Raw genomic sequence first — 13855 nt, 5'->3', positions numbered from 1 at the left:
GGAGGAAGTTTCTTTTCCCCATACTCCCCTACCCCCTGTCCAGGCCTCAAATTTAATTCTCTTGCTCCTTACCTGGCTGTGTAACTGCCAAGGTCTGTAGTCTTCTTCAGCACACCGTCTATCGAAAATGGATTTGTAATCCACCTTCACCAGCTGCCATTCAGAGCGATGGCTGAAGTGTCCAAACACTCTACAGGGTACATGGTCATTAACATACTCTCAGTGGCAATACTGACCACCATGTTAGCTTGTGTTTGTTGAATATTTCCATGAGTCTGATGTAATAATGCTAAGCCCATGATATGGACTGTAAATTCAATCTTTAGACATCATTAAGAGAAGGCTATAGTTACGAGCTCTCTGTTTAGCAGATGAGGCTCCCAGAGGAATTTTGCAAACACAGTATTCACATAACAAATAACTACTTCAGCCAGCTTTTATTGTGTGTTTGACTCCTGAATATATATATATATATGTACATATATTCTACCACATTTGTATAGATCCTACTACCATTGTGGGTAGTGTACCACAAGTGGGCTCTTGAGTCAAAATGAAAAAGAAAAAGAAAAATAACCACGTTGTAGGTGGTCCAAGATGTACTTCCAGATTCCATGGCAAATATATCAAGTTCCTATGGTTCCTATGTTATTTTACCTTCCCTCTTGTCCCTGGGAAATGGGGAGCAGAGGTTATATAATATACATTATATAATTCTCAATAAACTGAAATATTTAATGTAGCTTTTCAAATGACTATTCATAGGTGTGGATAAAATACAAACTATGAAGCAGTCATTTATACAATCATATCCTTTATAAATATTCATTGTACAATACAAAAGCAAATAATCTAACAAGAAGGTAATTTGTTGCTGTTTTCTACCACTGCAAAATGTAAAATAAAATAAAAGGAGAGGCTCACAAAATTACCAGTTATTACTTTAATTTTGACATTTTGTGGGTGACAGGATTGAGTACGGCTTCAAAACTTTGTTTTCTGTGATGAGTTTTCTAGGGGATGGAATATGGCAGACTTACATCTCAAATTGAAAGCCTATGCTTTCTAACCTATAGACAACCACATCATTAATCAAGTCTTTTGGAAATAAATGATCATCACATTATAGACAAGAAAGACTGTAAATGCAATTTCAAAAGAACAAATTGTTCTCAAAGTTTTCCTAAAATATCTCACAATTAGAGTAAGAAAAGAACCTGTGAAGAATAAAATCCTTGGTGGGGATTTTTATCAAATTCTATGTTCTGACTGAAAGGCAAATTATTCTTATATACCTGAGATTCTTTGCTTATTATTAAAGTTTTAAATGCATAGCTTGCTATACATATTTCTTAAATTTATCATGTATAGAAAGCAAAGAATATAGTCCTCATCCAATCCTTCAGTCTGGGTCTCTTAACAACCATCAAAGTGTTACTATGAAATACAGTTACACGTTTGTGTACCTTTCTTCTTTGATGGGCTCTTTCCCAGTGGGATATATGAATTTTGCTAAAGAATTCAAAGCTAATGAGAAAATCAAATCAGCTTGACTACAAAGCAACTTGCTGAGTTTACTCTCTCATTTAAGGACTGAAACCCAGCATGGCATTTCACTTACGTCATGATCAGAGTCTCTTCTCCAGGCTCACCCAGAACCCCGTCCACAAAAAGTGGGATAGAGGTGAAGCTATATTTGCTCCAGGTTCTCCCTTCATCAAAACTCAACCTAATAAAAGTATAAAAAAAGAACCATCACACCTCAAAGGTAGAAACAAAAAGTCATTTCCAGGAAAAGATAGATAAATAATGATGAGGTAGGGATGCACTTTACAAGGGCTTCATCAAAGGGAGTCTTTCATAGCACTGAGAAACTGATATATTTAACTGAAACACCTGTATACAAATACTTAAAGACAATGTTAAAAATAGAAATTTGTACAGTTAAAAAAGAGAGCTAAAATACTATATACCAACACAGAAACACAGGTAGAGGCATAACAGGGATTTAAATGCATTAGGAAATCAATAGGGAAAGAACACTGTAAAAACAGGGCGATAATGAATATCTGCAATTTTTTTAACTAGGGCATTTTATTAGTTCTTATCCAAGCCTTCCCCACTCCTCTCTAGCAGTGAGTCTTTTTATTTTGTTTTATTTTTTATTGTCAGGGTAATGTATAGAGGGGTTATAGTTACATTCATCAGGTAGTAGGTGCATTACTTCTCACACATTGACACCCCTTCTCATCTAACAGTGAGTCTTAAAGGAGATCTTGAAAACTGATGACCTCTCAAGTTTAAGCTAGATGGAGTTCCATTAAAGTAACTCCTATTGACCATATCCTTATCATTTTTACATTAGAAATCATTGCTGAATAGGTATGCGTAGATGAGGTCTTAGGCACAAGGAAAGTCTACATATCTCATGGTCAGTGTTACGTTTGAATGTGGGTATCTGCACAAAAATCCATCTGATGAAAATTTAGTCACTCCTATGATGATAATAGGAGGTCGACTCTTTGGGGAGGTGATTAACTCATAAAGATGGAGCCCTCTGACGAGGGATTTGAGGCCTCATGGACGGGATTAAGGGACTCAAATTCACTCTTCAAAAGCGGGTTTAGCTTACGACAGGGAGATATTCGCTACTCCTTTTACTTTATAAAAGCTCAGGAGGAAGGCACTAGTTATGAGCCAGAAGGAAGGATACTGAGCTTACTACCACCTTGATCCTGGAACTCCAAGCTTCTAGCCAAAAACCATCAGGAAAACATTGTTATTGTTTAATGAACAACGTAGTTTATTTTGCTATAGCCACTCAAACTGCATAAGACAGCTACATGAGACAGTTTCTTTGGTGTCTTCCAGGTAAGCCTTAGTTTGCCTTGATCATCGAAACAACAGTGGAGGGTCAACTACATTTTTGGTTTTAAATGAGTTCACATGTGGTGAGAACTACCTTCTTTTATCATTTCCTTTTTCTTTCCTTTTCCTCTCCTGTCTTTTTCTTTCTTTCCTTCTCTCTTCTTCTTTTCTCTTGTCTATTCTTTCATCTTTCCTTCTTTCCTTCCTATCTTAATTCTTTTATTTCCTTCCCTTCCTCTCATTTTTGGAAACAAAAATCTCACAATATAGTTGTGCTCATATCCCAAGCAGGGCTCATATTTGTGATTCTCACCTCTCTCTTTATAAAGTTCTATCGTTACAGTCATGTTTCTGTTCCCAATTATGAATCACATTTCAAACACTAATGAAAAGGGGGACTGGAAATCCCCTCTGGTCACCAGGACTTGGGCACTCAGGGGCAGAAAATACAGGTGACCTTCAGTATGTAACCTCACAGATACAGTGTCACGTCATGAAAAGCACACAACAAATAAGAGACTAGCACAGTTGCTACAAACTGCTTATTTCTGCATCCAAGGCATAAAATAATGTATATACTAAACCTGAAGAGGTGTTATTTGGAGCAGGTAACTACAAAAAATAAAGCTATTAGGGTTGGTGACTGACATTGAACATGGTTTTAGCGATAATGATGCTGAGAAAATAAATGAGGGCCTTGTCACACCTAAAATCCCTAAGGAATTATTCTTCCAAGGATAAAAATTCTCAATCATTTCATTTTTTGTTCATATCCATCCTTGCTTGACAAAATAAAAAACAAAAAAACAAGTTAAGGAAACTATCTTGCTTGAAGAGAACAAAAGTCTAAATTATATGTTAGCATCCTTTTGCTTTTTTAGTACAAAAACACAGTCTCAGTTTGGTAGCTTGATTCCTAAACAGATCCTGACTCAATCACCAGATGTGTGTCTCCCAGAATGCTGGTGATCTTACCAAAGATGGCGAATTGGGAGTGATGTGTGTTTCATAGCAACCAGGACTCCACCTTGATCCAAGTATAAAACACTGTGCTCTTCTTCAAAGATCTGGATGACAAAGAGAAACACACAGCGACTATGCACAGAGTCAAAAGTCCCTCCTAGCGTGCAAATGGGTTTGTGCACATTATAAAATGTACTCCAAAACATAGGCTACATGGACCATTCGTATCATATAAAATGACTTTTGGCATTCAAAAATAAATTTGAAGAGTGAATAGTCCACGTTCATGTTTATATTTTTTTCATCTTCATGGTATTATCAATGGAGTCCCACTTTTTTTTTTGCCAATCCTGGGCTTGAGCACTGTTCTTGGGCTTTTCTCAAGGCTAGCACTCTGCTACTTGAGCCACAGCACCACTTCCAGCCTTTTTCTATGTATGTGGTACTGAGGAATCAAACCTGGGTCTTCGTGTATGCTAGGCAGACACTCTACCACTGGGCCAAACTCCCCGCCCTGGAGTCCCACTTTTGATGTTAGAATCTTAAATAATTGTCACCTATTATATGTGGGTGGATGCTAAGAGATGGTTGAATCTAACCTTGTCAGTTTCATGGGCAAGAATGCTAAGGTTTAGAGAGACACAATAACTTGCTTAAGACCATAGAAATAGCAATCCGGGGAAGGAAATGACATGCTGTAATGCTGTTCTTTCCTATATCATTATTTCCACATTGTCAGGTGTCATTAAAGAAACATATTTTGTTGATTTATAGATGTTCTACTAAGTCATCAACAGTACTGATCAAGATGAAATTGTTATATTTGATCCCAGGTTTCATTCATCTTTTTCCAAATGTACAGACACAGACCTGAAGTCAAAATGGAGACATGCTAGATCACAACCTTCTCTATGAGATACTATTGCTGTTTTGTCAAACAACTCCTACAGACATGACTGTCATCACACAATAGAAATCATCTCATCCTCTGATCTCATCCTCTTAACCTTCTTATCATAAGATTCATGCCAGAATTGGAGAAGTAGAAATTTCTACGCCTTGTCATAAAAGAAATCCTGGCTTTTTATTTTCCTGAGGATTCTTCTTTAAAACAGACCTTCTTACATGCCTGACTTGCTCTGACTTTATATCACAAATTTCTTCCCTACCCTGCTTCCCTCAAACTATGAGCAACACACTGAGGACGCATTAAAGGTCTGATGGTAAGAAATGGCAAACTGACCACTATTTAGACTCATCTTTCTAAAATTTAAAGCCAAATGCTCTCATTGCTAAGTATGATTACCTGTGCATTAGATTTCAATTTATAGTGCTAGTTATCATATGCTAATTAAATGTCAGTGGGTTATTAAAATATATTTATTGAAGTGGAACAAATATGCATTAAGCTCCTATCTTGTTATGATTGCCAAGCCTCATTAAAGGCCTGTTTTATAAGCCAGAGGTATCTAATTTTCATTCCGAAGAAAGGCAGGAAGCATTTAAGCTACACACATTGGTGAAAAGTGATCCCACTCCTACTTTAACTAACATTGGTCACCTGATGGTTATTACTCTCTCTTTTGCACATGAGATTTAACCATCTCAGAACAACACCTGGGTGAAGGATGTTTCTGGATCATTTGGCTGTGCTTTTACTTAAAGGGAAGGGGGTATGGCATCCTGTTGCATATTTTCTATATGATGGATTCAGGTATTCTAATTTTTGTTGATACAAAGCTATGTCAGCTATAATATCTGTTTTCATTTTCACTTGTAATTGTTCTTACAAACAGGCCTTTATTAAGTGACAGGAAAATTTAAGCTATATAAATATATATTAAATGCAGAGACTTATGAAGGCTGAAAGGTATGACATCGGTGATGATGATGATGATGATGACGATGCACTATATTCATAAACTGCTTCGGTGAGTGGCAGCACTTTGTATCACCACTTCAAAAAAAGAAACACCTCAGTAGCTTTTGGATTTATATGTAGTACTACAGAAAAAGTCTTGGGCGTTTTCTTACCTGTCTCCAGGTGTTCCCCGCATCTGAAGAGACAAACATGCTGATGTCACTATCTGACAATTCAGAACCTATATTACCTAGAAAAAACATATTGCCATCAGTGGAAGGAACATTCTGTAAAAGCTAACAAAAGACTACATCAGCAGACTGTTTTGCCTGAAAAAGCTAAAGTTTTTCAGCATACTTCCTGCAGGGTCAATGGTTTAGGTGCCTTTCAAAAATATTTTTAGCTGGCTCATTAAATCACAAGCACAGTTACCTAGCTTCTTAAAATAAACAGCATTTATAACAGCAAGGAAAGCAAGCAGACAGCCTACCTGAAGCCACTATGATACTTGGAGCTGTATCTCTGCTGGCAATGATACCTGAAGTGTAGGGGTTCTCAGAAACCTTCAAGTGAAGATGTAATGAGCAATAGGGCTAAGAAGAGGAGAAAATAAAGTCAAAAATGCACAGACTCTAAAGCCCAGATTTATAGCCATATCCAAGCATCCATATAACTACCCATCCATCCATCCTTCTATCCATCTTTCCAACCATCTATCACCATCATTCATTTCTACATATCTCATGTCCAGATATAAGATAGTTCCTATGTTATTGAAAAAGAGAGCATCTTCATTTAGTTCTAATGTATTAATTAAACATCATTTGGTCATTTCATAAATTTGTCAGTACTTAGTCTGTGAAACAGTAGGGAAAGCTTTTGAAAGAATGACATATTCAGATCTGTTCTTGGTTACCCCAGAATTTCAACTAAGGAATAAAATGTTTCTATTGATTACTGCATAAAGAGAATGCTTTCAGAGTCAAAAGACAGGAAGAGAAAATGTTCTGAAATTCTAAGGTGAAGAGATAAGGTCTACCTTCAGATTAGAAAAGACTCCTGAGAGAAAACACTACCAAAGATGGATGAACTATGAATGTAGATGAGATGGTCAAGATAAGAAATGACAGATGAGACCTGGATAATATGAATAGCAAAGGAGAAGGAGAAGAGATGTTCAGAGCAGTGTGTACTTTAGTAAGTCTAAACACAGAGAATGAGATAGGGAGCCGAGCATTAAGACTGAGTAAAGTTCGAGGGGCTGAAAAAATCCTTTGGAATTTCATAATCATTCTTTACTCAGCCTGATCTTAGGGTAGAGAAGGAAATGCAGCATGAATTTGTCCTAACATCTTCAAAACAGTTATAAAAGTCTCCGTCTGGATATTATCAGAATAAGTTTCTTTTCATTCATTCAGGCATCTGAACTATACAATATAATGCTATTTTGGAGCATTCATACTTGTATAACTCACATCCTCTCCATGAGCCTCTCTTATCCCACTCAGTCAGAATACAAGTCATACTTATAGATAAATACATTAATAACGAAGTTAAAATGAAAATTTAAGGAGCCACTCTATCTGTGCTTGAAAACTTTGGTGAGTTTTTCTGATTAAGATAATAACATTTTTTAAAGGGGGATAACACATCTAATACAAAATTTGTTTATAGTAGTGCCTGCGCTATGTTGTCAAAAAAATGTAAGATTGTGTTGGAACCCCCATTTCTTTTCCTCTCTCAAGAAGATTACTTTCTAATCTTATCAACTTGACTTTGTAAAATCACCAGTGAGTCACCATGATTACTTTTATCCTGTTCAGTAAGTCTCAACCTGCAGATATTCAGAGAGTTACAGAGATCCAGAGATTATAGTGATTAAATTGATGTAGGGTGGAGTAAAAGATAAAGTAAAAATGAAACTCAGGAAGCCAAACACTGGTAAAACAAATGAACAAACCAGTAGATCACAATAGCACTCCCCCCCAAACAGAGAAAGTAAAACTCTCAATAGGAATAGTATACTTCAGGTTTTATATGAAAATTTCATGCAAGGCTTTCAAAGAAAGCGTTTACTTTATAATGTCCTAGAGGAGTCTGGCATGTAGCCTCTTGATAAGAAACACCAGAACCAGGTAATTGTCCTCCTTTTGTCAAAGAGAAAATATAGAAGGACTATTGTTAAATGTTGCAGAGGTTCTGAAACATCAATGGTTCACACTCAGTGAATGGTTAATCATTATCAAGTGTCAAACTATTTATTCATGAAAGTTTTCTTTTATTAATTTATTTTTCATCTTCAAGTAGTTATACAAAGGAGTTGCTATTCAACGAAGTAGCAACTTGATAAATGTCACCTCATTCATGGTTCTCCTGAATCTCTCATACCCTTACCACTTCCCTGACTTCTTAATGTTGTACAATATGCAAAGGATTTTTATAACTGCATTCTCCTCTCTTCACATGTCTACTCCCTTTCCCTTGTTCCCAGCTCCCACTTCCAAGTACCTTGTTTCTATGTTTAGCTTGTTATACTGTGACTTATCCTTTCTAGAGAATTGTATAATTTGAATTCTCAGAATTTACTTGTGTGTTAATTGAAATTAATTAACATGAATTTATTAACTTGAATATTAATACACAAGTATAGCAATTGGATACCTTCCCAAAGTGTGCATTTATATATTTATAGATTAATTCTAGTCTCCACACTTGAGAGAAAAACATACATTCTTTTTGGTCTCTCTGTTCAAAAGAGTTTTCTAGCTGTTTACAACTTTCCCAGGTCTCTACCACAATTAATGCTGTCATGAATAATCTTTATCTATTTTAAGCATGGCATAATTTCATTCCCCATAGAGACAAAGAAGACACACCAGGACTAGCCTCCATTTTCTGCAAAAGTTTGCACAATATCTAAGAAAGACAATAATAATAATAAAGCTTACTGTATCAAGTTATGCTTCTTTTGTTGGGGGTATGGAAAAAATCCCTATCTTATTCAGAACAATGCCAAAGGAGATGGACATTACTACAAATTTCATTACTCTGAATAATACAGTCCCCATCTGTATGGCACTCTAAAAGTGTCCTATGGCTTGAGGATGTGCCATAGTCGCGCAGCTTTCATGAAAGCCTTTTGTAGCACCTAACGGAGCCAGACAGCTCTGGATAAAAGAGTACCCAGCTTGCAATTCTGAGCTGCTTGCCATAGCTTTAAGATTTTGAAGCTCAGTTGCCACCTGAGCCAAGGATTATTTGGTACAGGAAACTTGGCATTTCACAGTCATTTCAATCAGCAATCTCAGCACTGCTCTGCTCTGTTGCTATGGTTTTCAGAGGACCAAGACATGGTAATTGGAAAGGAAAAGGCTTCAGTTCATGCAGCCACCGCAACATTAGAAAATGATCTTTTCTGTGCACACTTTTTTCCACTCTTACATTTGTAGTACTGGATTGCCCCCAGCTGGTACATGTAGAATATTCTGTGATTATTTTTTTTTCTCTTCTTAGATTCTTTTTCTCTCTAGTGTGTTTACAGAGCTATCTAGTGTTTTAAAGGGGAAATATTAAGGGATTCATGTTCATATAGTGTTCACTTAAGACTGTTATACCTGACAAGTTTGGGACATGTGTCCTCATGAAATCACTAAACTTTATTATAGCAATCATCAAGATTCCCTAAGATGCTGAAATACCTAAGGCGAGGCCTATAGATTTCTAGGCACATTTGCCCAGGCAGGGATCCTTTGGTTTTCTCTTTCTTCTTGCCTTTCTGACTTCTTTTCTCTCATTAACAAACAGGTGCTTGAGTATCTACCACATGTTCATAGTGACAGATGTTGCTTTATCTTGGTCTCCAACCTGAAAAGGTCAAAGCACAGCTTGTTTTATGGGAAACTTCCCCTTTCACGTGTGAAAAATGAAGACCAATTATCAACAGTGGCCTGGGGACTAACTTACAGAAGATGTGGGACCAGCACACTTATTTGCAAGCTTTCCTTTGTCTTCATGTACTGGTTTCTTAATTCTAGGCCTGACTAAAATTTTGATCCTTAAGAGTCAAAGTACAAGGTTTGAAAATCTGATGTGAACCAAGGGGAGAATGTCGTCTTATCATAGGGCGTTTGCAAACCTATCAGCATACCTTAAACAAACAAAATTCTTGGGCCATGGCAAGTAGTCCATATCTGCCAGCTGGATTTAACTGACTCATTATGTTTCTGGTGCAGACACTTACCACTGGTTTCTCCAGTCTAGTTACAACATTTTGCTCCTTGACCAATACCATCCTCATTCCTCTAAACCCCAGCCTCTGAAGCCTCCATCCTCTTCTCCCTCCTAGCATTGTGAGGCCTAAGTTAATGTTGAAGTCTGATGAACTTCAGTAAAAAGTTATTGTTAAGCAGTCTCCATTTTGTAAAGTTCTGAAAAATCCCCTAACTGCCTCTTCTCAGGAGAACTGTAAGATGCTCCATCAGTTGTTTACTCAAGAGAGCTAGCAAGGACATTCAAAGGTCATCTCTAGGACTGCAGCTATCTCCACAGCTACCAAGGACACCTAAAACTAAAGTTCTGTGGGAAACTATAACTTCAGAACCGATAAGAAACTGAGGAATGTCTCTATGTAAAAGTTAACTAAAACATGAGGCTGTGAGAATGAAAACTAAAACTTGTTTATTCTGTACTATAAAAGCTGTACTAATTCTGTACTCGGGGCCTCCAAGCGTCACTGGTTTCCAAGGCACAGAGGACCAAGCTCGAGCTTGCTAATAAAAGGCTCTTTGTTGCTTTCATTGGTCGTGGACTCTGGTGGTCTTTCAGGGGGATTGTGAACTTTGGACCCAACAGCATCTGATGGTTTTTAACTCTCACTGTAATGTAGTATTTGTCTCTCTGTGCCTGGACAATCTCAGTCAGCATAGAGCTGTAAGTAATCCAATAATTACCTACTGTGCTTGAAGAATGGGGAATCTCTGAACTACAGCACTTTTCCATCATGAAAAATGTCAACTCAAGGAACTAGTAGAACTATTGGAGAGTCTATCAATTTCAGATTCTACTTATTTCTCCCCAAGTTCAACTTCAACTACAGTTACTGTAGTCTCTTGCCCTATAGTAACTAATTTAAGAATACTATACTGAACACAATACAAAAGCTTGTACAAACAAGTAGGCAAATTCCCACAAATCATTCTACAACATCTTGCCATCCCCTCAGAGTCAATTAGTCCTGCAGGAAAGAGTCAGTGGCAAAGGGGATGGAAGCCAGCCGATCAATTGGCTGGGTTTGTAGTGGCCAACCCCACTCCAATCCAGCACAACATGTCATGCCACACCAGCAGTGCAATTGAAGGAGAAAACAAAGGCACAGGTCTCTTGGGTCATTTATCTGCTCTGCTCCAGTAAAACTCTGCCAACATGAATCTGCAACATGTCAGGACCTCTCTCCATGAACACTGTGTCTTCCTCCCTACCCTGCCAGCGCCCCCAGCCCCACCCCGGCCTAAAGATTTGTCACAGGCTTGACTTAGCTCACATCTTGTATCTTGGGAAGCCCAGCCCTGAGGCTTTGGAGGCAGGTGGATTGTGACCTGTAATACCCTGCCTAATTGTCCAATGCAGTCTTCAGAGCAAAGAAACCCCAGCTGAGCCCTCCAGGCAATCAGTCTGAAAGTCCTAAAAGTACAGCGCCAAATTACTCTGGATGTCTTATTTCTATAGAATGCATTTTACCAGGGACATTCCATTTGGAGCTGTAATTCTGAACTTGTTTCACATTTGTAACAGCCCTGCTGGAAAATCTCTTTTCTAATCACTAGGCTGTGCTTTCAGTGACACTGTCACTTTTCCAAGTACTCACAATTGAAAATCACTTTTTATCTCCTTTCTGCCACCAGCTCCCAAGCCTAAAGAAGATTTAAAAAAAAAAAACCACACAGTCTGAGTCTTACGTAGCTCAAAGAATTTTCTTTCCTATTTGGCACTTTTGGCAGATTTTATGAAGTGATTTTCGTCTCTGTTCCGTACTCTTTCTACAATTTTCCTCCCTTCTCATTCTACTACCTAATTTTATTTTTAAAGCTCACACTGTAACTACCTGAAGCAACAAGATTAATGAAGAGAGAGGGGCCAGGCAGGCTTGGGTTCATCTCTATCCCAGTAATTCCTCTTTTCTCAAGTTCAATGAGCCACTTGATTTTTATTGACTTTGGGATCAACCTGATGCAATGTTGACTCATTAAGGGTAACTGGCAGAGAGGGAGCGCCTGGCTTCCATTGCAATACAAATGTAAAAGTTTAAATAAATAAATAAATAAAATCTTTCAATGGAGTGCTCTACACACATGAAACAAAACACATACACTAAACACCTTTGATGTGTCAGGCGTGATTTTTAAGGATACTTTCCTCTCGCTATAGCCACAGAGCTCACATTTAATAGGGGAAAATGAATAGGCAGTCAACAAATATTGACACTAATTTCACCAAGTTATCACAGTGTCCTCATCTGGAATAAGTTAGCTTAGTAGATAGCTTTTGTTTATTTTACCCAGTACTACTGGATCTTGTGTCACAGGTGCAAGTATTCACCATATCGCTGTTTCATTCACTTAGTCCAATAGTGGATTTGTATGTTCATGATTGTAGTGTGATGTGTTTCCTCCCTGTCAGCTTCCAATAACAAGGACGGAAGCTGAATGTCTTAGCGCCTCCCTGAAGCTTCATGCTGCACCCTGACAACTGAAACATCCCCTGCAACCAATAAGGTCAGGCCCTGGCTGCTGGCATCTTCTGGAGTGCGAGGGCAGCCCACTTGCAGCCCTTTGGAATTAACCTGCAAAGTGACTGACTGCCCGGAATTTCAGATGCAGAAGGAAATGCAAGCAGAGTGAGGACAAGATCAAAGTCAGCATAGTGTTAGGAGTGTGAATCAGAGCAGATAGATGACAGATAGATAGATAGATAGATAGACAGACAGACAGACAGATGATAGAAAAAAAGATAAATATGGATAGCTAGATAGATGATAGAAAAAAGATAGAAGATAACTAGATAGCTAGATAGATTTCATCATGCCAATACTTCTTAATAAAACCCATCTGGTCGTGTTTCCATGTTTCCATACTGTTCTCTCCTTTATGTAAACTTAAATACAACCTCTGAACTGTTTCGTAGAAACTGATGGTATGAATTAAGAATACTTGGTTTTGTCATTCATGTCTTCCTTCTCGTCTTCATATTCTCAGTATCCACAGTGGTGTCAAGAATAGAACAGATATTAGTAGAAAGGCTGAGAGGTACTGAAATCCTTAGGCCTCACTCAAAGAGATAAGTGGACTGCAAACTCCTTGGAGTCAAAACCCACTCTGCGCCTTCTCATGAAATTGTCACAACATTGATGATACAAGTAACTTCATGCTGATATAACTGTCACTTCATTTTCTGGGTCATCAATTATAGAGGGAAATCATCCATAGACAGCTCATAAATGAATAAGGCTGACTGTGTTTCAATTAAACCCGTTTTTAAAAAGGGGGGCGGGGTTGGAAATGGCGCTGGGTCTCAAGTGGTAGAGCAATAGTTTTAAGCTGAAGAGCTCAGGCACAGCACCCAGACTCAGAGTTCAAGCCTCACAAGCAAAAACAAAAAAAAAAAAGAAGAAGGAAGGGCTGTATTTATCCCATATGCCATAGTTATTATTCCACAAGTGTTAAAATGAACTGGATATATTACCATCAAAACAAAAATAGGTCTAAATAGTTGATTCTTAACTCTTATTTCAATTATACATTCATCCCAAAATGGGATGCAGCGTTTCTAGAGGGAAATATATTCAGTATATTCACACAATTCCTTATCCAGTTCGTCAGTTCTACAACAAAATATGTGCAGAACAGGGGGCTTGTTTTTTTTCAGAAGATGGAGCATTTAGGAGACAGCCTCATCTGCAATGCTTGCTGTCTTACTTGTGAACCTTGCCCCTCAAAATGCCATGAAGATATGTATCATAACTTGGTCAGGGAATGGTAACTCAGTGGAATAGCATATACCATGCTCACACACAAAGCCTTTGGTTTGTTTCTCCAAACAAGCATGCAAAAATCTTGGGGGCAAACAAGGATCCTGGAAGTTCTGGAAGGGAACTGGAGTCCCAGACAT

At 37.9% G+C, this 13855-nt stretch overlaps 1 protein-coding gene across 3 annotated transcripts in view; it reads right to left on the bottom strand.

Moving 5' to 3' along the window:
* Positions 1-13855, bottom strand: part of Sorcs1 (sortilin related VPS10 domain containing receptor 1) — a 442495-nt gene that overhangs the window by 72116 nt on the left and 356524 nt on the right. For all 3 annotated transcript variants that reach the window (XM_090345933.1, XM_090345930.1, XM_090345931.1), the window contains exons 11-15: positions 6183-6285; positions 5866-5942; positions 3844-3935; positions 1622-1729; positions 73-190 (exon numbers count right to left, since the gene is read on the bottom strand). In XM_090345933.1, coding sequence (XP_090202059.1) covers positions 73-190; positions 1622-1729; positions 3844-3935; positions 5866-5942; positions 6183-6285 — 498 coding nt within the window. The remainder of the gene's footprint in view (positions 1-72; positions 191-1621; positions 1730-3843; positions 3936-5865; positions 5943-6182; positions 6286-13855) is intronic.

Source organism: Megascapheus bottae, chromosome 15 (assembly GCF_031878675.1).
Source record: "Megascapheus bottae isolate mThoBot1 chromosome 15, mThoBot2.hap1, whole genome shotgun sequence".
Taxonomy (NCBI): domain Eukaryota; kingdom Metazoa; phylum Chordata; class Mammalia; order Rodentia; family Geomyidae; genus Megascapheus; species Megascapheus bottae.
The sequence above is the reverse complement of the archived record's forward strand: the minus strand, read 5'-3'. Positions and strand labels throughout refer to the sequence as shown.